This window comes from Panulirus ornatus, chromosome 38 (assembly GCF_036320965.1).
Source record: "Panulirus ornatus isolate Po-2019 chromosome 38, ASM3632096v1, whole genome shotgun sequence".
In the NCBI taxonomy this organism is placed as follows: Eukaryota; Metazoa; Arthropoda; class Malacostraca; order Decapoda; family Palinuridae; genus Panulirus; species Panulirus ornatus.
Genome location: NC_092261.1, coordinates 1828898 through 1855560, shown reverse-complemented (window position 1 = coordinate 1855560; position 26663 = coordinate 1828898). Strand labels below are relative to the sequence as shown.

Below are 26663 nucleotides of genomic sequence, written 5' to 3'. Positions count from 1 at the left end.
ATACAGGTAGTCCCTAGGTGTTCCTCAGTATAGCACTAGCCCTCTAGATGGCTGTGTGTGTCCCTGGCCTCACACTTCATCACCCTACCAGAAACCGTGAGTGGCCCACCTCACCAAGCATCCAGACCCTCCCAGTTTCTGGAAGTAGAAATACGCCCTTCTAATCCCACTAAAACCCTCCGGCTCCGGGAAATATCCCATTCTTATCCTCAGCAGAACCTTCGAATGCCTGGAAACAGCTTCTCCTGACCCCCACCAGAATGGTCCGGTTCCTAGGGATGTTTCCTTCTCCAGACCCGACACTTGCAAGCAATACCGTTACATACAGTGTTGGTATGCGGCCGTGAGCCCGGTTATCTGTGGGCCGGCTGCCGCAGGTCCCCGTATTAGGCCAGGCACGCAGGACCTTCCCCTGGATCCAGCTACCGTCTTAGTGAGCACGTCTGGCACAGTTCTGGAATCTTGAAGGATTTTCTTATTCTTTGATGATTCCCCACTCCCTCTATCATCATCATCATTATTATTATTATTATTATTATTATTATTATTATTATTATTATTATTATTATTATTATTGTTATATTTAATCCTAGGACGTATTCTTAAGGGCTGCTGCAGTTTCAAGCCTGCGCTAAAACAGTATCAGGGAAAGACTAGACTTCTTTGAATTGAGAAGTTCTCAGTGAGATTGTACTCCACTGACACTGCCTCGCTGATGTAAGAGAGAGAGAGAGAGAGAGAGAGAGAGAGAGAGAGAGAGAGAGAGAGAGAGAGAGAGAGAGAGAGAGAGAGACAGACAGACAGAGACAGAGAGAGATTCTTTCTAAGCCATGTCATGTCTCACTCATATTTCTTCCATTTGTTTGCGTGTGTGACGAGTGTGGCCTCACACAGACAAGCGTCATCGTGCAGTTATCATGGTATAGCATCATCTCACTCTGGCTTTACTGACGTGATCGCATCACTGATCTTGCATTGGTGTATTGTAGTATGTGCACAGTGCAGGTGCTCCAACATCTGTACGACTGTTGGCCTCACGTCCTGGCCTCCGACACCCTTTCTGCCGTGGCTTCACTTCCAAGCCTCCGTTGTCCTCCATGGCATGGCTTCACGTCCTGGCCTCCGACGGCCTCGCATCCCAGCCTCTCTGCCCTGGCCTCAGACAGGCTCCCTGCCGTGGCTTCAAACTAATTGGACAAAAGCATTTTTTCGGAGGACATTTCCGCCTCTTTGTTCCTGATGCGTACATTTGTTGCTGCCCTGTACACCCGGGCCCGTGTCGTAGAGATTATTGTCCTCTCTCTCTCTCTCTCTCTCTCTCTCTCTCTCTCTCTCTCTCTCTCTCTCTCTATATATATATATATATATATATATATATATATATATATATATATATATATATATTATTTTTTTTTCATATGAGAGCCTAGTTATTTATGATGTGTTCTTCATGGTTCCCCCCGTTCCGTCTCATTTTAGATAGGTACTTCTCTGACAGATTTATTTCGTCTTGTTCTTGTAATTCGTGTATTATGTGTTTGTTTCCTCGTCGCTTCTGGACGTTTTTGCACGTATGTGTTTCCCTATAGTATGTAAATTTTCTCTACATGTGGCACGTTATGTTTCGTGGAGACTTAACAAAGTCATTCTAATCCCAACATCACAACGGAGTATCGCAGTCTACCGTCTACCAGTACAGAACAACACACTGTCTGACTTAACCAGCAATAACCGATAAAGAGTGATTAGGGAGGTGGGGGGTCACGTGGCGGGGGTTGACCTGGGTAGCTTTTTTTGTGTGTTTTCATAAAATAAAAATTATATGAACTCTTACTAAAGTGCGATTTCACCTTCATAACTTTCATCACGGACTAGTGTGATCATATATAAACGGTGTCTTGATGCTACATATAATGATAACCTGAGAACGCATTCATACCTCTGGTCGTCAAACTGGAAGAGATTTGTCATTTTGTCGCTTACATCACTAATGTTATTGACTTGTTCTATCATACATGCAGCAAAGTTATCCTTCTATCATACATGCAGCAAAGTTATCCGTCTATCACACATGCAGCAAAGCTATCCGTCTATCATACATGCAGCAAAGTTATCCGTCTATCATACATGCAACAGTTGTTCGTGTGTTCTTTCCTTCCCTGCACCGGTGTAGACGGTTGAAGCCCTTCCCCATACACAGATCACACTCAATCAATCTTTTCCTCCCCTACCACGCTTTAGTGTCCCCTCACACCGTTTTCTTTTGTTTCCCCCTCCATCATAGGATTTCTTTTTTCCTGTCTATCTGAGCCTTTCTGTTCTCCAGCCCGACAAGGGGTGTGGCTTTTATGACGTCACACTGTGGCGGGGAAAACCTGTCTCTCTTCTCACATTGTGGCAGGGAAAATCATGTTACATCCACCATCAAAACCTCACACATCAGCTCGGGAAAATTTTTTTGTCATATGACATTTTTCACTTCGTCCATCAGTTTGTTATGTTGAACGACATCCGGGCACCTCGCGACCATTAACAGTACATACACGTATACGTCTTTAGATTATTGACAATCGATTGAGTAGTAATTAAATCAGAAATCACGACGCGTTTTTTCTTCTGTGGTGTTGATTTGATAGTCAGATTCATTAAGATTAACTTCGTATCATTCATAACAAAACCCAAAGTTAGTCGGTTATTTGGGCTTTCGCTAATAACAACTGCCCAGGTCATTAACCAGGCTGTCAGGATCAAGTTGTAACCACTGAGCGATCATCTAGAACAATTCTCGCTTGATGTCTGGCTTTTGACATCATAATGGTAGCTGGAGACTAAGCCATGATGATATCTTCTTTACTGATTGGAGGAAATAAAGAATTTGGTGGGAGTTTCTGGTAAGGCTTTGGTGGGGAAGGGAAAGATAATAAGAGAGAAGGAAAGGAGGATAATCGTTTTTGGCCCGACCGATGTTTATATGAAATTATATATGTTGAAAAATTAGTACCTTTTTTTTGTTTTAGTATTTCAGTTATGGTGTTTCTAAGATACTTTCATTTTTGTTGTCTTAAAGATATAGCCATATTTATCTTATTTTTCCTTCAGTAGGAAAATAGCTGAGCAGAAAGATGACGGACGGTGAAAATACTAAAGTGTGCAGATACTGTGAGTCTGAGGAATGACGTCCACCTTCACTTCCACGTAGCAGTGCGTTAGGAAAATGGAGTTTGGCTTGACCCACAACAGCACCCCCACGACGCGGCCCCAGCCACTCAGCACGCAGGTCATGAACTCTGCTCTGCCGGACATCTCGTTCCCAGCGTACATGCAGGGAGTCTACACGACCTGGTGCCTGGTGCTGCTGCTCGTGGGTCTGCTTGGTAACCTGCTGGTGCCGGTGCTGGTGGTGCGTGACAGAGACCTACGCTCTGCCTCCACTAGCGTCTTCATCGTGAACCTGGTGGCGGCGGACTTGTTGGTTCTGGTGGTGTGCCTGCCCGCCCTACTCTCCGAGCTGTACGCCCCGCCAGCAGTCTGGGTTCTGCCGTTCTCCATGTGTGAGTACAACTTCCTCACCTCTCGTTAGCTGAACCTCTTGATGTAGTTCATTGTACGTACGTTGCATCTTGTATGAATTACTGGCTAATCAGAGATGCATGAAGGGTGTTTCATATACTAATGCTTTTGGCAGACTCATATCCTTCCAAATGACGATGCCCTTCAACTCCAGGGAAGGCTTTCTGAGACTACTATATTGTTTATTATTATTATTATTATTATTATTATTATTATTATTATTATTATTATTATTATTATCAATATTGATATTATTATCATCACTATCATTATTATTAAGGATCGTCTTCAAACAAGTCAGATTGTAGTCAGTCTTGTGACCGCACTGTGTAGGTAGTTGGGTAATTTGTGTACAGACTTCGTGGCGCTACTGCTATCATGAGCGAGACAGGTGAGCTGTCCCCCCATCTCACTCGTCGTCGTCGCCAGAAAGTTTGTTTTTAGCAAAGGTCACTATAATTAATATTCATGCTTGCATTAACATTGCTTATGTGAACTAATCATCTAAATGTTGATGCACTCTAGATTGTGGGTCGTAGGTTTGGTATATATACATATATGCATTTTCATATTCTTAATAAAAATTTTCGCTACTCTTATGAAAATATGATTTACATGAGTTAGCAGCAATGATGCATGGGGATTGTCCAGCTAGCCTGAGGCAGCGACCTGTTTGTTCATGATATTGTACTGGGTCGTTATCACACTGTTCGTGTTGACGTGTGTGTGTGTGTGTGTGTGTGTGTGTGTGTGTAAGTATATCTACTGATCATTTATAATACACAGTATGAAGGGGCACATCTTGGTTGAGTCAATCTGGAACTTTGTCTTGTGTTGGAAGAAACCCTTGAGTTTGGCGGAAGGTAGCCGCACGGTTCGCTCTGTTAGAATATTTTGCTTCCAGGATCTTCAAAGTTGACATTTCTGCTTGAACTGATGTTTGTCAGAGGTGAGGAAAAGATCCAGTTTCTGTTCATAATGTGTGGGGTCACCCTGTACATTCCTGCCTTGCAGTCTGCTACCTGGAGAATTATAGGGAGCGCCACGGCTATGCATCACTGTATATATCAAATGCAAAACTGTGGTGAAGTTTCAACTCTAGGGCACGCCCGAGGTTGGCACGCCCGTGCAAATACAACATCTCACACAAAGGTCCAAGTCTGGGAGTTAAAGAATATAAACATAAGAACGTTATATAATTTGACAGAACAAGATTAACAGGGCTGCAGTGAACCGTATGGGTTCATTCTTAACGCGTTAAAGTACAGTTCATGATCAAGACGACACGATGCTAGGACCTTTGATCAAAGCACAACACGTGCATAGGATGGCCACGCCATCAGACTGAGGAAGTTAACCAGTTCTAAAATGGAATATGAATATTATGACAAAATTACTCCATCTTAGACTCTTCAGGGAGCCTTACAAATGGTCATGGCAGCTCTTCGTCATCGCTTCCCACAACCACTGTCCAGGTGTTCCTAGATCAGACATACAGGCTAACGGAGGCGACCTTTGCAGACCTTGCTTCGAAGCCTCGGGGGGTTTTAGTTCTTGCTTTGAAGCCATAGGATTTTCAGCTGTTATACTAAAGCCTGTGGAGTATCCGTATTTGTGTCGAATCCTTAGGGAGTGTCAGTCCTTGTTTCGAATCTTAAGGGAGTTTGAGTTTTTGCTTCAAAGCTTCGACATTTATATTTTGCTTCGAAGACGCGTGGAGCTCAGTTCTTAGCCGGAGTTTAAGAATTTGTTCGTTCCGGAGTCTGGGAGAGTTTCAGTATATAAGAGTCTGGAATTTTTGGGGAGTTTCAGTTTTTATGAATCTCAAATCTACGGGAGCTTCACTTTTTATGAAATGTGAAGCTTGGAACTCATTTTTGCTTGGGAGCCTGGAGGAGTGTGTTTTTTTTTTTTTTTTTCCCGAAGTCTGGATTTTTTTTTTTTTTGTTTTTTGTTTTACCCTGAATCCTCCTGTTGTTCTAGTTTTCTGTTCGAAGCCTCAGGAGTTTCAATTTTCATTCGAGGCTTCGGGGAGTTTCTTTTTCTTCTTTTTAGGAATCTCGAGGGTAAAAGCAAACGACATAGTTTTAGTTGTTTTCAAGTTGATCTGCCAGTATTCACCTGACGAAGATTTTTTTCCCCTTTTTTCTGTGACATGTAAGAACTCTGATTTTTTTTATCGTTATTTCTTCGACAAACAAGTCTTAGTTTCATACTGAATTCAACAGCTTTTTATAGGTATTTCAGGTCATGAACGAGCCTCCCTGTAACCTTTAGAAATAATTCTCAAAATATGTTCAAATCGAACGGAAAAAGTTAGTCAGAAAACTGTATTTGGGTTGGCGGTTGTCTGCCTATCAAAGAATTCTCTCTTTCGCAATTAGGATATATATATATATATATATATATATATATATATATATATATATATATATATATATATATATATATATATGGACAAATATCTTAGTATTTTATCAGTGGTCGTGTATAACAAAATAGTTGGACATTACTACATAATTGTGTTCCTCATGTTTGATTTACGTAAAGATTGCTTTTATATATGATGATTTTAACTAAATGTTTCTTGGCTACCCTTACCTTGCTTATCTTAACGCTACTTAGCCTCACCTAACTTAGCCTCACCTAACTTAGCCTAACCTAACTTAGCCTAACCTAGCCTCACCTAGCCTAACCTAACCTGACCTAACTTGACCTGACCTAACCTGAAGTAAACAACACAGGACGTTATATCCTATACTGTTTCGTTAACCATTTTACGTAGACTCACGGACTCCCAGCAGCGGATTCAGAACCCTGGGGAACATTTTCCTCACACAGAAGCACAGAAAAAGAATACAGAATTCTATTTCTAGTGATACTGACCCGGTTGGAACTACCCTTCATGAAATATAGTCTGAGGTGTTGGATGTTCTGTGACTAAAACTCTTCGGTTATATACAAACTAATTTGACGCTTCATAAGTTAAGTTATGAATATTAATTATATCGTAATGAGTGGGTGTGATTTTCTGACCTGGTAAACATATAAGTAGGGCGTGTCCAGGTCATTTGTACAGCACGAGGTCACATGACAGGTGCGGCTTGTCTAGTTCGTCTAAATACCAGGTCACATCTCGGGTAGGGAGATGTAAGTCACCTAAGTACTAGTTCATATGATAGGAACGACATGTTTAGATCATCCAAGTAGCAGGTCATGTGACAAGTAGAGCGTTTCCAGGTCATTGCTTACTGAAGCAGTGTTCTCAAAGAAGGAAAGATTTTGTCGTGCGCGGAGATTCAGGTCGACATGAAAGGAGTGATCATCTGAAGTGTTCCAGGCTAATTAAATAAGAAGTGGCGAGAGCAGTGTGGTGTGGCTCCTGCAGGGGAGAGGTGGAGTGTGGTGTGGCTCCTGCAGGGGAGAGGTGGAGTGTGGTGTGGCTCCTGCAGGGGAGAGGTGGAGTGTGGTGTGGCTCCTGCAGGGGAGAGGTGGAGTGTGGTGAGGCTCCTGCAGGGGAGAGGTGGAGTGTGGTGTGGCTCCTGCAGGGGAGAGGTGGAGTGTGGTGTGGCTCCTGCAGGGGAGAGGTGGAGTGTGGTGTGGCTCCTGCAGGGGAGAGGTGGAGTGTGGTGTGGCTCCTGCAGGGGAGAGGTGGAGTGTGGTGAGGCTCCTGCAGGAGATACAGTTGGAGTGTGGTGAGGCTCCTGCAGGAGATACAGTTGGAGTGTGGTGAGGCTCCTGCAGGAGATACAGTTGGAGTGTGGTGTGGCTCCTGCAGGGGAGAGTTGGAGTGTGGTGAGGCTCCTGCAGGAGATACAGTTGGAGTGTGGTGAGGCTCCTGCAGGAGATACAGTTGGAGTGTGGTGAGGCTCCTGCAGGGGAGAGTTGGAGTGTGGTGAGGCTCCTGCAGGAGATACAGTTGGAGTGTGGTGAGGCTCCTGCAGGAGATACAGTTGGAGTGTGGTGAGGCTCCTGCAGGAGATACAGTTGGAGTGTGGTGTGGCTCCTGCAGGGGAGAGTTGGAGTGTGGTGAGGCTCCTGCAGGAGATACAGTTGGAGTGTGGTGAGGCTCCTGCAGGAGATACAGTTGGAGTGTGGTGAGGCTCCTGCAGGAGATACAGTTGGAGTGTGGTGTGGCTCCTGCAGGAGATACAGTTGGAGTGTGGTGAGGCTCCTGCAGGAGATACAGTTGGAGTGTGGTGTGGCTCCTGCAGGAGATACAGTTGGAGTGTGGTGTGGCTCCTGCAGGAGATACAGTTGGAGTGTGGTGTGGCTCCTGCAGGAGATACAGTTGGAGTGTGGTGAGGCTCCTGCAGGAGATACAGTTGGAGTGTGGTGTGGCTCCTGCAGGAGATACAGTTGGAGTGTGGTGAGGCTCTTGTAGAAAATACAATCGAAGTGTGGTGAGGTTCCTGCAGGGGAGAGGTGGAGTGTGGTGAGGCTCCTGCAGGGGATACATTTGGAGGGCATACGGGTTAATAGATAAAAGCTGGTGGTGGTAGAAATACATGTTTATCCTGTATGTCTGAAAGCTTTAGCTGAAGGCGCTGTAATGAGGGATTAGATGGTTGTTCAGTCTGCTGAAACAGGATAAAAGGGAAGGGTGTATGAGGACACATGGGAAGAGAACTGATGCTTGAAAAATATTGTTCTTTGCTGTTGGCTGAAACTGAGCAAGAACTGTGGACCATTGTAAGCCCAGGAAACCTAAGCCTTTTTCATTATGAGGAATAATGTGACAAGTTGGGTATGGATCGAAGATTTAGATTTTGGTCGATTACAGACAGTGAAAGTGGTGGAATGAATGCTAAAATGTCACAAAGAGTTCTGTAAGACAGACAAGTGTGTGAGGCCCTCAGGAGAAGCTCGAGAGAGAAGAGAGTACAAGGCAAGTTTGCTTGTTTGGAGGAAGTTTTCTCGTGGAGCCGTTCAGTCTAGGGTGATATACACAAGTTAAGGATAGTATGTAGGAGGAGGGAAGGGACAAGGAAAATGAAAGCTGTAACAATGACTTTTCGAAGCATGTGATGTAAAGTGGAAAGAACTGGTACAGTGAAGTGTGTGGGTGTGAGAGGCTGGCAGGTGTAGCGACCAGTCATTGCTAGAACTAGGGGGAGGAGCTCTTAAGGTGGCATTGGCATGTTGGAAGAATGGATGTTGTTAATTAGTACATGTGGTGGAAATCTTAATTATTTCCTTTTGATTACAGGCTCCTGGAGATGTCAGATGCGTTATGAATACAATTAAGGACTTAATCAACTGTCAGTCAGCCATAACTGCTTCCGATCTGTATAGTCTACATCGTACAGTCTTGCCCCGTCCGTAATTTCAAATTTTGATGCTAAACTAATACTTCTCAACCGGTTTATACATTCTCGTGATTAATGACCATACAACACTTGATATGCACTTTAACACTGAGTGCAACAAGTGGCGTGATTGAAGGTACGAGAGTCCATATCAGTGGATGGATAACTCAGTCTGGAAAATAAATGAAATCTTGATTGAAATTCTAATGGTGAACATGTACAACTAGAGCACTGAGGAATATATATATATATATATATATATATATATATATATATATATATATATATATATATATATATATATATATATATATATATATATATATATATGTGTGTGTGTGTGTGTGTGTGTGTGTGTAAGGTTATTTTCTTTTCTTGCACCACTTTACCAAGATTTTTGTCGTTGAAAGATAACTTCACAGGACATTTGCTTTGATGTTAGAAGCGAGAAATTTGTGAGAAAATGACTTTGACGTCGTATAAGTGCACTACCCACCTCCCGTATCCTGCAGTCATAAGTGAACCTCCAGTAAGTTGAGGGAGCTTTGAAAATCAGGGAAAGTATGAGGTATGATCTAAGGAATTTCGCACATATACGACAGACAAACTAAACACAACCTAACGTAGGATAGAGCTGGCCAGGCTTAGCTTTGTTAGACTATCTTAGGTTAATGTAGTTTTGATTGGTTTTTGGTTTGGTTTGGCATAAAGTTAACAAATGTTTCTCATTACGTAGGTAGGTAGAGGACTGCTATGGCATCCAGGAACACTTGCGTATCGTTGTCCAGTGTCAGGCAACTATATCGTGAACAAGGGACCCGTTGGTAGACCGCTGAAGTAATCGCTGATTTTCTGCACTTCAATGCCAGAATCAGCAACTCTTCAAGCGCTCGCTGTTCCAGTAACACCCGACTCCCAAAACGAGACCTTGTGGCTGTTATATATGTCACATGCTCCTAGCCGAGATGATTAAGGTTATGCTGACAACGTCGACAAGCTGAAGTAATTACTGTCCTAACATGAACCCATTGCATCACTTGAGTCACGTTTCCTGCAGCCTGTCATGCTCAACAACCTGGAATCACATCTTTGATCCAGGCCTAGTAAGGTACACCGATGACCCCACACACCATCCTTAATTCTCTCATTATTGTCTCGTATTTTCCGAAATTCGTTTTGATCAATTTCCACCTGATTTTGGCTGAATTTGTCTTCCAGTAGTGTGGCAACTTGCGCAAGATGACCACTCCACAACACTCCTGAAAGGAGAGCGTCTCAAAACGACTTCTTGCAAGTTACTGGAAAAGTAAAAAATGAAGCATAGATATAATTCATGTGGCAACTGGCTAAGAAAGTCATGTCAAGAGCTTTCATGTTATGATAACATCGTTTACATAACTTGAAATTTACAGTTTCGCTCTTTATGACAACGAAGTCGGAGTGATATGCCTACGGATACACTTGTCACTCATGTCGTGTTTCTCTGGAAGGTCCCAGCATGTCAGTTGAAGTGATGATGGCCGATGATTCGACATTTTTCACCCAATATTTGGCGCAAGGCTCAAGCCGTGTGTGGTAATGCACTTGACTGGTGTCAACCAAATAGTCGGCTACACGATTTTTTCTGCTGAAAAGTAGTAGACGGAGATATCAAGACTCGAACATTGAAATACAGTTAGAAACATTATGATATATATATATATATATATATATATATATATATATATATATATATATATATATATATATATATATATATATATATATATATATATAGAGTAGTGAGAGAGCTTTGAGAGAGCAGTGTAGTTCCATATTGGACTGCAGAACGAGGGGAAAAGGTATTGTCCGGGTTGATAGAATGGAGATCAAAGAGCCTAGCTCTGCTAGTGCTGCATGCCCTAGAATGCCGTCATTTGCTTTCAGTACGAAGCAAATAAAGTATATTCCACGAAGAGATACGAGTGATGCAAAGTATTTCCTCCCAGGCACAAGACCGTTAATTAACGGGAAGGACAGTTGGTGTACATATACAAACGTAGCGTAACGGATGGGAAGAGGAAGAAAAGAATGAAGGAAAATGAGAATAAAACGAAACCTACTCATTTTTTTTTTTTGCTGAATTGGTTGATAAATGATTAGTTGGCGTAAGCCATGGTGTGTACTTATGTGTAGGTATGAGGCTAAGTATTTGAACAAGTTAAGGAAATGTACCCACTCACAATTACACACACACACACACACACACACACACACACACACACACACACATCAGCCATGCTCAAAGCAATCGCACTACAGTACATGACTTTAATGTAGGTACCACTGCCCATGATCGGTGTTTACATTAATGATATGAAAGCTTCATAACATGGAACAGGAAGTAACAACCAGGCCTTCTTCACCTCACAAAATGATACAATTAATAATCATCAGGACTGGCTATCACACGAGACAGACTTACCCTTCTCACACTGGCTCTCATGGCCGTATCCAACATTACATCAGGACAATAGCGAGAGAGTCTGGTGTGTGGCGGTGTTGCATCATGGTATTATTGCAATGAGGGCAGGAGGAGGCCCCGTGCCATGGAATGAGCTTCAGAGTGTAATTCTGTTATTACATCTGTCATGGTTTACAATCCGACCCGCAGGTGGTGAAGGACCGAAGTCTAATGCAGATCTGATGGTCTATAGCTTTCAGGACAATAGAAGCCACTTTGTTATTATGGAAAGAGATGTGTGTGTGTGTGTGTGTGTGTGTGTACATAATATTTTTACACAAATGATAAGCTGAGTATATTTGTATGTATCTATGGGTGTGGAGGAGTGATCTGATTAATGTCAAAGTTGCCTTTTTCTAATACATTGAAGTTCTGAAAATTGTATACTTTCCAGATCAATCTTTCTGAATTAGAAAACTATAACACAGACTTGAAAACAGAAGTTATGAATGATAATGCTGATAATTTACCTTAACACTTCTATAAAGCAAGGTAGGTCAGGAACATGATCATTGCTGACGTACTTGGTACTGTACGATGATTTGAACAACATGACTGGCACAGGCGCCTGACGGTCTTTAAGGCAGCGGGCAAACAGTCCAAGACTGTACAAGCTGACGTATGACTTTGATAATGACCGCTGGGATCTTGAACCTTGACCTCTTAAACCTCGACCAGGAACATTGACACTGACTGTTTAAACCCTTCACGAACGACGACTCAATCCTTGAACATGATGGTACGATGTTCGGGTAATAATTGCCATCATACCAAAGGTTCATCCCATCGTGTTCAAGGATCGCAACATTGTGCTCAAGGCTCGTCCAGTCATGTTCAAGCGATTATCTTGGTTGACGAGTGCTTGGTCGTTTTGAATGTGGAGATTGGGTCAAGTTGGATCAGTGTCCCACTTGTTAACTATATATATATATATATATATATATATATATATATATATATATATATATATATATATATATATATATATATATATATATATATATATTTATATATATATTTATATATATATATATATATATATATATATATATATATATATATATATATATATATATATATATATATATATATATATATATATATATATATATATATATATAAGAGAATGTCCAAGAGATTAGGACTCCACACGAGTGTAGTACTCCTGCCCTTAATATACAGTTAGGTAATAGGTAATTATTAGCAAATACACGAACAGTTTTGAGGTCGTCAACCTCTAGAACTTTAGCGATGAAAGAAAGACGGGGAGAGAAGACAAGACTTGAGATATGAAGAGAGAGAGAGAGAGAGAGAGAGAGAGAGAGAGAGAGAGAGAGAGAGAGAGAGAGAGAGAGAGAGAGAGAGAGAGAGAGATGAGCTCTGGGGGTTGAGATGTTAGTATTTCAGGAATGTCTTTCATCATGATACATCGGCCGAAAGATAATTGAAAAGCAAGTAGATAAAGGTGAATAATCCCCCTGGCATCCGGTGTCATACATCATTACCAATTGTTCACATATTTCCGTGAGAACTCAGAAATCATAAACTGTCAGTGTGGCCTGTGACACGCCTACCATCACTCGAAGTACGGTGGAGGAGTTTTGATGCCTTTTGAAAGGAGTTTAGAATGTGTGGTTAGACTGACGTTATAGTTTTGGTAGAAGTTTGGTTAGGTGACATTAGACTATTAGGCTTGTTTGCGTTAAAATAGGTTTGGTTAGGTTATATTAGATTGTTAAGTTTGTTTGGGTTAAGTTACTTTGGTTTTAGGTCAAATCGTTATATTGTATTAGAATGTTAGGTTTGTTTGGGTTATGCAAGGTTTGCTTGGGCCTGATTTGAAAACATGACATTTAAACACCGTGCAAAATGCGTCAACTCATTTCATAAGATTGAAAAAACAAAAGAAATCTCGTCATGAAATACAGGAGTCGTGTATGAATCATACATCTCACTTGTAAGTTCGTGTAGGATAAGAAATGTTACTACTTCGTAAACAATGGTTGTCTGTCTCGTTAAAGTCTCACTTCCAAGGAGTGGAAAAGACGGACTTGAAAATAGAAAGTTCTGAAAGCTTTTAGTTGAGTATGTGACAATGGTTAGTATTAAACGTTTTTTATACATCAATTATCAACTAGCCTTACGTGCCAGCCGGAGTGATCACTTTATTTTCATTTTTATTACCATTTTATAATATAATTTTTGATGATGAGTCTGTAGGTTTGGAATTATATTGTTATATATCAAAGGCTGACTTTGTTATCCTCCTTTGAGAGACAAGTGCCAGCTGGCTATACTTTCATGATATTTCTTACAAACTCGTTTACTTTTAATCTGAAGGCTTGAGGGTAGGGGTGCAACCTGGCTTTTAAAACTCTTGCCCAGAGCATGAGCCAGCTGCTTACAGGAGACGGACGCGCTCTACATGCATTGCATTAGAATGGACAAAGCTGGGAAAGTGGTGAGGTTAGCCGCCATGAAGGGTGCACAAGGATAAAGGGAGGAAAGACAAGATAGCATCGGGGGAGAATAGAAAGAGAAAGATGTAATTGAAGATGAAAGAGGCAGATGGAGGGAATAAAGGACGCTGGGGAAAAAAAGTGGCTCGTGGGAGGGTTGGATGAGGTTGACATGGAGAGTGAGGTGAGGCAGACAGTCGCCACCAGCAGATAACGAGAGAGTGAACACTTCTGTGGTAAGGTAAACAGTTTACCCATAAACTGCAGTGTGACAATGTAAACTATATATCCTAATGCTAAACTATATATCCCAATACTAAACTATATATCCCTATACTAAACTATATATCCCTATACTAAACTATATATCCCTATACTAAACTATATATCCTTATACTAAACTATATATCCCTATACTAACTATATATCCCCCTATACTAAACTATATATCCTATACTAAACTATATATCCCTATACTAAACTATATATCCCTATACTAAACTATATATCCCTATACTAAACTATATATCCCTATACTAAACTATATATCCCTATACTAAACTATATATCCCTATACTAAACTATATATCCCTATACTAAACTATATATCCCTATACTAAACTATATATCCCTATACTAAACTATATATCCCTATACTAAACTATATATCCCTATACTAAACTATATATCCCTATACTAAACTATATATCCCTATACTAAACTTAATAAGTACTTCTATCTCGAGGGTTATTCTTGGGCTCACCATCTGTTGTTCTACACTCACCTGTGATGCTAACTTTTCTACTGATCATCTTGTCTAACCTAAATGTTAACCTCTTCATTATAATGGTTTTCCTCATTGTTCTCATTAAAGCCCATTCAGGCTGGACAGACCCTGACGGAAGATTATATATTGTTAGGGGAATTACGTAGGCTTTATCAGCCGAGCTGTACAATGATGTGGTTAGTTTTATTGGACCATTGTCTGCCGTCAGCCGAATTCGGGGTAGTTGTATGCTTGATTCATTTAGGGATGGTTATAGTCGTATATGCTATATACATCATACATACATTCACATATATATATATATATATATATATATATATATATATATATATATATATATATATATATATAGTGATAGATAATATTTTTCATACTTCATCGCCATTTGCCGCGTTAGCGCCAGGAACAGACGAAGAACGGCCACATTCGCTGATATCAGTTCTCCATCTGTCATGTGTAGGGCATGGAAGCCACAACCAGACCCCACAGAGCTTTCCATGGTTTACGCCAGCTGCTTCACATGCCCTAGGAGTTCGTTTTATCTTTATGAGGCTTCTGCACCGCTTAGGAAGTCGGCCACGTCCACTAGTCGGACCATAAGGTATAAGGTGCAGTGTTGTCTGTTTACGCGCAGAGATTGTAGGAGTATTATGTAGTAAGTGCTCTGTGTCTTTGTTTTCGTATTTTCATCTTGGGCATGAAGGGTCTTGGAATATGTTGAAACGGTTTTTGTAATTTTGTAGGATGGTTGATGTTCCGAGCGTTGAGGCACGAGTGTGACTCCTTCCAGTCTGGGGAGTGTGGTGTATACTAGTGTATGACTGATGGGCTGGTAGTGAAGACTGAGGTGGGAGGCCGGTTATTTAGTGCTTGTCGGGTCATTTCAGGATACATGTGTTTTGTCAGTGTTGTGTCTGCTGGAGGTGGTGGGCTCTGTCAGTGAAGGTTGCTGAGGTGTGAGGCACGGCTGAGCTCTTTAGGGACTAGTGATAACTTACTGAGTGGCATGGATACGGGGTGTATGGTGTTGCTGAGGTAGCGTTGTGTTAGCAGGATCTTTATATCGTTGTCAGGTAGCCAGCGATGGTTCAGAGTGCTCCAGTTTGTGTGGATTGCAGATTTGTTATAGTATTTGCCACTGAGAGTGGAGGACCACGCAGGTCAGGCGTCGTGTTGGGTAGGGAGGATGAATTGTTTGTTGAAGACGTTATTTCCCCCTCCCTCCCTCTTTAATCTGAAGGCATGCAGTGTTTTGAGGGTATTTAGTTTGTGTAGTGCTTTTGTGTTTATGTTTTTCATATGGAGAATGAATGTCAAGTGTGTATCGTGTGTGATATCTGGAATGGTTGGTGTTTTACGTTGTGGGAGCGATTGTTTATTGAAGATGACTGTCTGCGGATGAAGATGACTGTCTGCGGTTGAAGATGACTGTCTGCGGATGAAGATGACTGTCTGCGGATGAAGATGACTGTCTGCGGTTGAAGATGACTGTCTGCTGTTAAAACTGTCATGAAAGACTAATGTGGAGATGCTCTGGCCAACCCACTATCACAACTGTACAACGTACTGTTGCATGCATGTATGTTGTTGCTATAGTAATCCTAGTGTGAGGTCGTCTTCGTTATGAGAGAACCTATATATTGTGGTTTACTATATATATATATATATATATATATATATATATATATATATATATATATATATATATATATATATATATATAGGTGAACTTGCCGGTGTCTAGACGAAGGTTCCAGGACACAATATGATGCATCAGTCAGCAATATTGAATTGTGTCTAGATGGACATTTGTAGATGAATTACCGTGTGTTCCAGTTAATTCATGTATTCATATTGGAATGCATCGTGTAGATACCGGATCTCATCAACGTGGTTTTTTAATGATAAACTGGAATCAGTTTCGGAATACGTGACTTTTTTGGAGAATAAAAATCTTGATGTGACGCAAAGCTTGCTTCACGTGAACGCATTCATGATGATTGGGTCTCTCTCTCTCTCTCTCTCTCTCTCTCTCTCTCTCTCTCTCTCTCTCTCTCTCTCTCTCTCTCTCTCTCTCTCTCTCTCTCTCAGACACACACACACACACACACACACACACACACACACGCACACACACGCACGCAGCCCAACACCGACCACGCACATTATTCGCCACTTCTACAAAATAAAATGTCCTCAGACAATAATATTATGTGAAGAATTGTGCTTTTAGTTTAAAAGGACAGTGATTTTATTTGATATTATTTCAAAGAGACTGTAAACGGGAGGTGAAATTTGATATAAATCTGGGCTGTGCCAGAAGCTGGTCTTGCTTGCTGCTATGTAAAATGCTGAAAGCAGTGTGTGTGTCCGAAACCACTCATTCTTCATATATATATATATATATATATATATATATATATATATATATATATATATATATATATATATATATATATATATATATATATATATATGTGCTGGAAATGAGATGTTTGAGGACAGTGTGTGGTGTGAGGTGGTTTGATCGAGTAAGTAACGTAAGGGTAAGAGAGATGTGTGGAAATAAAAAGAGCGTGGTTGAGAGAGCAGAAGAGGGTGTTTTGAAATGGTTTGGGCACATGGAGAGAATGAGTGAGGAAGGATTGACCAAGAGGATATATGTGTCTGAGGTGGAGGGAACGAGGAGAAGAGGGAGACCAAATTGGAGGTGGAAAGATGGAGTGAAAAATATTTTGTGTGATCGGGGCCTGAACATGCAGGAGGGTGAAAGGAGGGCAAGGAATAGAGTGAATTGGAGCGATGTGGTATACCGAGGTTGACGTGCTATCAGTGGATTGAATCAGGGCATGTGAAGCGTCTGGGGTAAACCATGGAAAGCTGTGTAGGTATGTATATTTGCGTGTGTGGACGTATGTATATACATGTGTATGGGGGTGGGTTGGGCCATTTCTTTCGTCTGTTTCCTTGCGCTACCTCGCAAACGCGGGAGACAGCGACAAAAAAAAAAAAAAAAAAAATATATATATATATATATATATATATATATATATATATATATATATATATATATATATATATATATATATATATTACAAGAGGTTACAGTGGTGCACGTGATCTATGCTGATAACCAGGAAAATGAAACGCTATAATTTCCCAAGTGCACTTTCGTGTAATGATCACATCGTCAGGGGAGACACAAGAGCGAAATAGAAGACGTAGAACAGTCTGTTGATGTACAAGGAAGAGACGTAGCTAAGACGACTCATTCTTCGGGGGCTTCTTCGGCTGTGAGGCTGTACTGCAATCAGTAGCAGGACTAGTTTGAAGCGAAAAGTTTTGACTGTACACTGTCGTGAACTTACGATGACAGAGCCTCGCCGAAGGTAACATTTCACCCTTGGTGTTACCTCTAGCGGGCATAATCCGGTAACACACACACACACACACACTTAATTTCACGACTTTTACTTTTGTAACAGGGTGGTTAGGGGAAGACGTGGGACAGGGGAAGGAATAGTTTGAAAAGGAGGAGAAGACTACAGTGTGTGCAGGTGTATGGAGTAAGATATTGTTGCATGTGAGTGATGTTCTGGAAGCGTGTTTTCGTTGCCTTACTGGTTTATCCCCGACAGACTGGAGGTATGTGTTATGGGAAGCAATGATCACCTAAGGAATGATAATGTCTGAGAGAGATGTTATAATAAGCGCAATCTGACTGAGAAGATCGACCAGGCTGTATTGAAATGGGTCGGACATATGGAAGGAATGAGTGAAAACACAGAAAAAAACCCACGAAGAGGTTGCATGTGTCAGAAGTGGAGGAGCAAGGGGAAACCAAGCAGGAAATTAAAGGTTGGGATTTGAAAGAGACTTTGGGGTACCGGGACGCGAGTATTTAAGGGAGTGGGAGGCGTTCACTGGATAGACTAAATTGGATCGATGTGGTATATGGTGGGTAACGTGTTGTTTGTGGGTTGAGCCAAGGCTGATGAAGCGGTGTAGATAGATATACTGGGAGTTAGCTTAGCTGGTTAATCAGAAGTTACCAAGAATCAAAAGTTGACACGTTTTTCAGGATTTCTCTCTGTATGCTTCGTCTTTTCACAATTGATCGATCAACCAACACGAAAAAAGATGCAAAGAACATAGACTGAACTAAGTCGCTTTACCTTTGCAGATGTGACCGTTTTTAGTTGGAGTCGTTTTCACTAAGTGAAGCATTTAAATATTTCATTATTACATGCATTTTTTTTCTAGCACAGCAGCGTGGAGAGGTGACAACTATTTCATCATGGCAAGGTTAGAGTGGCAGTATGAGATTTATTGTGAAAATCGTTGCTCGTTACCTTCCTTCCCTCCTTCACTTCAGACGACATTTTTTCCGGAGCGTTTTACTAATGCTCTTGCAGTTAGGATGCACTTAGTGATGGCTAATTTCCCTTATGTAGAATACCTAGTATCTCTTCTTATGATCCTGCAGATGTATCTGGATAGCAGTGGTATTACAGCACAACAGTTTTGTACTTATTAAAATAATTTGTTATCTTCTTGGTATAAAACGTTGGTTTTGTTTTCAGTCATCAGCAGATCAAGGATATTACTGGCAGGCGTACTATTATCCTTTATATATATCATTTCATTCAGTGGATTTGCCGCTCACGTCTTTTTATCAGTATAAGCTACTGGACATAACAGAAATCCTTCGATCTTTTAACATTTAATCATTATTTTCGTTGCCGTTGTAATATTAAGATTAAAAGGCCACATGCATAGTGAGAGTGAATGTTGTCAAAGGTGGAACGTAGAAGGATGGACTGAAAAAGGTTTTGAGCGATTGGAGCTTAGATATGCAGGAGGGTGAAAGGCGTGAACGGAATAGAGTGAATTGGAATGTTGTGGCATACTGAGGTCGATGTTCTGTCAGTGGACTGAACCAGGGCATGTGAAACATCTTGGGTAAATCATGGAAAGGTCTGTGGGGCCTGGATGTGGATATGGAACTGTGGTTTCGGTGCATAACACATGACAGCTAGAGACTGGTGTGAGCGGGTGTAGCCTTTCTTCGTATGCTTCTTGGCGCTACCTCGCTGATGCAGGGTTGGCGATGCTGTTTCCTGTGTGTTGGGATGGCGCCGAGAATAGATGAAGGCGACCAAGTTTATAATGTTCAGTTGGGAGGAAGGCGACACAACACATCTTCATTGGACATCGAGATTATTCATTTGAAAGTTACTGTTCAAACGTATTATCTTTTATTCTTACATGTCATAGTCATATATAAACACATATATTATACATTAGCTACATAATTAACTTTATAATTACCGACACTTCTTTTCCTTTGTTTCAGTATTTCAGTTTCTTTGGCAATTTCAAAATGAATCCAGTGAGTTGCGCATTCCATTTTCCAGTGAAAACAATCCTATTTAGTCAAGGGTGAAAAACTGCAGTCAGGGTTAGTGTGTATTAGCCATGGGAGAGGCTAATGGATGTGTGTGTGTGTGTGTGTGTGTGTGTGTGTGTGTGTGTGTGTGTGTGTGTAAGGTATGCTTCCTGTATATTGTTACATATGGTGACGTATCTGAGAAAAGTGTTGGTTCAGACTCAGACACCTTGAGCCGACCTTCAAACAAAGGCAAGCTATAATAGGAATTCTGCTGAACAACGAAAGATAAATGAGGAGTAAGACCTGGGTTCAGTAATTCTGGTGACTGGCAGCCAGGTATGCAGTGCACAGAAGCAGTAACAAGGGCGAGAAACATCGTGGATTAAGAGGTAGATTTTTCAAATTTAGGTCTAAGGAAATTATCCTCACTCTACATGTCACCGGTTCATCCACATCTTGACTATTGTCGTCAGTTTTGGTCATCCTCCATATAGAAAGATAGACAGAGTGGGGAGCGTATAGAGGCGGCCAGCAAAATACTTCCCTCACTGAGATACCAGTCACGGTAGTGTTGACTGAACGACTTTAGGTATATGTAGCCTGGGAGAGAGAAGGTTGAGAGGTGATCTAATACAGACATTCATATTATTAGAGGTTTCAATAATCTCGATCTAACAATGTGATTAAGGACAAATTCGTCTCATTATCTTAACAGTAACGTATGTAAACTCGTCTTGAGTGAGGCTAAATACTTTTGCCAGTCAGAAAAGTTGGAAGCAGTACCAAAGGTACTTTTAAACATAGACTTGCTGAATATTTTGCTTCAGATCCACCAGTGACATTATTTTTGCCTCCATAGTTGTATGAGAAGTTTCACTGAGCAGCCATCAGGGACCCTCCCGATAACCAGGCGGGTAATATCTGTGATGATCTTCAGTGGTCGGTGGCTGCCTACCACTTACAACCTACCTGAGAGAGAGAGAGAGAGAGAGAGAGAGAGAGAGAGAGAGAGAGAGAGAGAGAGAGAGAGAGAGAGAGAGAGAGAGAGAGAGAGAGAGAGCGCTAGCTGAGCATTATGAAGAAGTCCAGGTGTGTTTCGGATGACGTCAATTGATCCGGGCAGGGTCTTATTACTCTCCTTACCCGGGATGACCATCACACACACACACACACACACACAACACACACACACACACACACCGCCTTACCTGAGTGTGTGTGTGTGTGTTTGGAGGGAGCGGGGGGGGGGGGGGTGTACTGCGCGTATTGGCAGGTGAAACGTGTGTGTGTTATGTGGTGTGGTGAAGGTTGAGCGGTTGTGTTTTGTGATGAGTAGTGAAGGGAGAGTGGTGTGTGGTAAGGAATATGTGGTGATGGTGTGTATTGGAAGGGGGTGGGTGAGTGGGGGGTGGTTGTAGATGGTGTGTAATGATTATGATGGTGAATGGTGATATGTACGTACCATATAGAAAGCTATAAGAGTGGCGCGATGCTAGTGTGTGGCGAGGCACCATTTGTGATGCAGTGAGGGGAATGAGTGTGTCCAAATGATACCATTAGTGAGAGAAATGAGGTAGCATGTCCAAATTAATTCCTTTTCTGAACGCCAGAATCAGGTCAGGCGAAATTACACCCGTGCAAAGGTCAAGAGAGGTCAAGTGGTGGTGAATATGACAAACAATTTGTCAACAGTGTACTGGCAAGTGAGGTGTGTGAGGACACTGCTCTGGCCAACATTAGCAATACGACACCAGGATGTCACATGTCACGGGTGACGAAGACTGTACACATGAGCAACTGGCTTCTTTCTTACTTGTATAACCAAGGTCATGGGCCTTCATGGCTCAGGGTTCCAGATGGTTCACAGGTCTACATGACCGAGGCTCCGCTTGTGTTGTAAGGTTTCGAGTCTCGTATGATTAAATTTCATGTGCGTCAGGGCCAACATTTTCGTCAGACTTCAGTGGTATTGTAACCACATACTGACCTTTGATGCACATCTCCTAATAACTCGCGATTTTGCAAATGAAAATGAAAGCAACAGTAATACGCTTACACGAGTTAGTTGATGAATAATTAACTCATTTGTTTCTCCCAAAAAGATTATTGCACCTCCGGATAAACTGTACAGAATTGATATCACTTATCCAGAGAGGAAGCAAAAATATGACGCAACTAAAATTGTAAATTTTTCAGAAAATTAAAGTCAAAATGTTGTGCAATACTTGACCGACTTTCATCACTTGAAAAAGACGGTGCGATCCTTGGGCACGACGGTGCGATCCGCTAGCAGGACAGTATGATCCTTGAGCACGACTGCACGACCTTAGTTGAGGACGACTGTACGATCCTTCAACATGACGATATGGATTTGATTATGTGACCTTTGACCTGAGCCTTAAGGATCAGGTGAAATATCAGGCCATCTTACCTGAGGGTCGTACCGTCGTGTTTAGTGGTTATATCATCTTGCTCAGTGGTCGTGCAGTGGTACTCTGGTCGTACCGTCGTGTTCAGTGGTTATATCATCTTGCTCAGTGGTCGTGCAGTGGTACTCTGGTCGTACCGTCGTGTTCAGTGGTTATATCATCTTGCTCAGTTGTCGTGCAGTGGTACTCTGGGCTTATCGTCTTGCTCAGTGGTTATATAACCTTACTCAGTGGTCGTGCAGTGGCACTGATGGAGAGAAGTTGCAAGTCATCAGTTCCCGGCATTGCCATCTGGCTCAACACGGGAGATGGCTGAAGAAAAGATTTTATCTTCAGTCGAAAATTTCAAGGAATGGAGCGGCAGTGTCGAGAGAGGACAAAAGTCTCTCCCACACTCTACCATTGGCGTCTTCCCCAGCGGTGCGGGCCGCGTGGTGTTGTGCTCTCCCACACAACATTGTGAATACTGAAGGAATTGTATTCCTAGACCTCCGGGGACCCACTGTACCTCTGTGACCTACACTCCCACCTTCCTTTTTTCCGACACTTTTGGTCTCGATGTACGACACATGACAGCTCTCGTACATCACCATTCATTACCCTGCTGCAATCATGTGCTCTTTTTCTTCCTGTCTTGCATTTATTTAATGTGATCTTACCGATGCACTTAATACAATATCATCTTTTTCCAGTTCTTAATACCATGTTTTACGTTGTTTCCTCTCACAATCCGTTAAGTAATCCTTGTAATACAATATTATAAATCCGTGTGTTATAGGGATTTATATTGTAAGTTTCTCTTTCTCAGGAAATATAACAGTTTAATTTGCATTTTGCTTCTCCCTCCGGGGCTGTCAACATTGGACTGTAATCATTGGTCTTTAATATTGTCGTTTAGCCTCTTATTGCCTTTTGTTTCGTGTCCGTCTATCTTTTTCCTCTTCTCTTTCTTCCCTCTCTTCTTCCTCACTAATCTGGTTCCCCTCCTCTTTCTCTGGTCGTTCCCCTGGTGCGCCACACACCCGTCCTTCACCATCAGTTTTCATTACTTTAATATCCACACTTTGCTCCGTGTGTCACCTTCAGCAGCCCACCGGTGGTTACGGCCCTACTCCCACCCCTAAGGGTTCATAACCCCTACCTGCCCGTCATCCTTCCACCTCTGAGGACCCGAAGCCCCTTACCTGCCCGTCATCCTTCCACCTTGAGGTGCCTGCAGCTCCTCTCTGCCCGCTGTTCCCTTGGCCCTTAGGACCGGAATCCCCTCCCTACTCGCCGTCCTACCGGCTCTAAGGGCTCGCGGCCCCTACCTGCCTACCGTCCTCCCGGCCCTGAGGACGCAGCCTCTGCTTTCCCGCCGTCCTACGGCACTGAGGGCTCACACCTATCTGCCCGCCGCCCCGCCCCCGACCCTCCTGCTCGGCAAGATACCCGCCACTACGGCTGTAATCCAATAAAGCTGTGTACAACTGCTCACTGTGGCCGGCGGATCAGGCCGACCAAGCCTCACACAGCCCTCAGCTTGATGCCAGGCGCTGAGGGAAATGTTGTTGTACTGCATGATTACTATATCTATCTAACGGAAGTGTTTGTAATTTGCAAGTAATTATATATGTATATATATATATATATATATATATATATATATATATATATATATATATATATATATATATATATATATATATATATATATATATATATATATATATATATATATATATATATATATATATATATATGTATAGTACGGTGTTATCATGTCACATAATGTCGCTTGCCCCCTTCTCACACGTGTCATATTTACGATACGCTGTGGTACATCTCATGATGTTTGACAAATGACATTTCGTTTGTCGTCTTATTACAAGACAGGTTACTGTGGAGATGTGTTCATCAGGACGGAGTGAATGTGAAGACAAGCGGAAAGTTGGGAGAGGAAAGTGATAGTCTTGTTGGGGCACCATGGTCACCAACTCTTCTCCTTCATCCTTCGTTATCTTAGGGCGTCTTTCCTCCCCCTAACGTTACGACCCACAAGGGCTCCGCGCCTTACATTTTGGAAACGACTGAGACACGTAAGGTGCAGTGTCTCGTGGTGTCTAATTTAGTCATGGGTGGAGTCCGCTTGGAAGTTCTTGAAAAAAAAAATCTTGGTCGGAGTAAGAAAGAAAATGTGTATTGGATTAACTTGGAGACTGGAGTTCACAAGTTGATTATGTAGAAGAAGAGCTTGTGGTTGAGTTGACACAGGGACTGCCACAGAATAGGACGAGGTAGAAAATGGACGTAAACAATAGTCAGCCACTGGTAAACGATAAGGGGACTCGTGGTCTGAGTTGAGTTTGTTATTGAAGAGTTAAAAACTTTAACCTGAAGGGCTTGTAATTAGAGGGAAGTATTCTCAAAGATGATGAAGGTATTGATTCTGAGGTACTGGAAGGGTGTTTGAAGTAGGTATATACTGATTACATGTTTCACTGAATAATTCCTATCGATCAAGAGATTATCTTTGTGCTGATTAATAGCCTCTGGTCTGCTAGTGACAGAAGACTCGCATCTAAAGCATAAACGACTTACTGACTCCTACTCTTAGCAACCAGAATCGACCCAACCTTTACAGGGTTGCACCTCCCTTCCCTACTGCATTTCCAGATCTCCTCGATCGATGTGCCTCAGAAGCCATGTCTTTAGTTTCCAGATTTTTCTGTGTTTTAGAAAACTGATGTGTCTCTCCTGCCATGGTTCAGTGTGGACGTCTTTCATACTTCACTTACCGTTTGTTGCTTCCGGTTACGTTTTATTTGACTAGTCATATTTAGCTGGGTCATGAGTCCGACTCTCTCCTTCAGCTCACCAAACATCGAGGTAAGAACTGTGAAGAAGGTCAGAGAGATGAAGGAATATCAACACAAGTATTGATACCAGGTTAGGAGAGATGGAGGGCATTAGGGTTTTACCTGTGAGAGAACAGTCACTGGATGAGACATAAGACAGTAACATACTTGATGTCTGCAGCTTCTGTCTCATGCAGTTCCTTCTGTCTCACTGTCAGACGGTAAACCCCTTCCTCCCAAGTTCAGTATCTCTCATGATCTCCACCGCCTTGTTGACTTTCACACTTCCAATCGTTAAACTTTCCTGGGATTTCGTAGACGTAATATCATGGCATGGACCAGCACGCTTGACTATACTACCTGACAGTTTACGTTGCTGTGTGTGAGTCATGTCACAGTTAGCAACATTATGACTGTCAGTTATGCATTATAGAGTCGGTCGAGGAGAGTTTATTGATTGCGAGCTTGGTTCACACTAGACTTACACACATTATTATCCAATGATGTTTGTCGTAAGTTTAATGTAATTGCTGGCCCACCGCAGGGACCAGCGGTCGAGGACCCGGATGATCGGAATCTTTTCGTTACTACTGATCAATACTTACATGCCAACACTTTCATCAAGTTGGTATATTGTTCTCTAAGGATCATGACGGGTGATCCCTGGTACAGTTTATTGTTCATGACATCAGAGCGTAGGTTCTCACCACTGGCAGACCCACTCACCAGGTCAATTGGTAGAAGACCGTCTCGTCTGGCCCATCACTGGTAGAGCGTCTGGTCTGGTCCACCACTGGCCGCAGAAGGCCAGGAGTAATTGTCAGGTCTGTGATATGACTCAATGGAACCCTTGGATATGATGACCTTGATTTTGACCTGACCCTTAATGATCAGGTGATAGGTCACGCTCTCATACCCAGGGTCGCTCTGTCGTGTTCTAGGGTCGTATTGCCCTGGTTAAGGGTCTCTCTCTCTCTCTCTCTCTCTCTCTCTCTCTCTCTCTCTCTCTCTCTCTCTCTCTCTCTCTCTCTCTCTCAATTTCATCCTCGGCTAAGATGGATGATGGCACAGATGGGTTGCCTCCCGCTTCACCGGCTCTGGCCACAACCATAACAAATGATCTGTGATGAAAAATTATAATTTGGACTGGGTTGTCGGGGCGTGGTCTCGTGTAAAGGGGTTTACTTTATCAGGGGGTTCCATTATATGTGTTTCACGTTTTCAGGGGTCTGCGTTATCTGGGGTTTACGAATACAAGGGACTGCGGTATCTTAGGTTTACATTTTCTGGGGCTTATCTTCTTAGGTGTTTATATATATATATATATTTTCCCCCCCGCTACTGAGTGTAGCGCAGGTTTTGGAAGAGGGATCCTGG

The 26663-nt window shown here is 42.2% G+C and overlaps 1 protein-coding gene across 2 annotated transcripts in view; it reads left to right on the top strand.

The window, feature by feature from the left end:
* Nucleotides 1-26663, top strand: part of LOC139760776 (growth hormone secretagogue receptor type 1-like) — a 68940-nt gene that overhangs the window by 23097 nt on the left and 19180 nt on the right. For both annotated transcript variants that reach the window (XM_071684344.1, XM_071684343.1), the window contains exon 2: nucleotides 3100-3551. In XM_071684344.1, the coding sequence (XP_071540445.1) occupies nucleotides 3215-3551 (337 nt within the window). In that variant the 5' untranslated portion in view covers nucleotides 3100-3214. The remainder of the gene's footprint in view (nucleotides 1-3099; nucleotides 3552-26663) is intronic.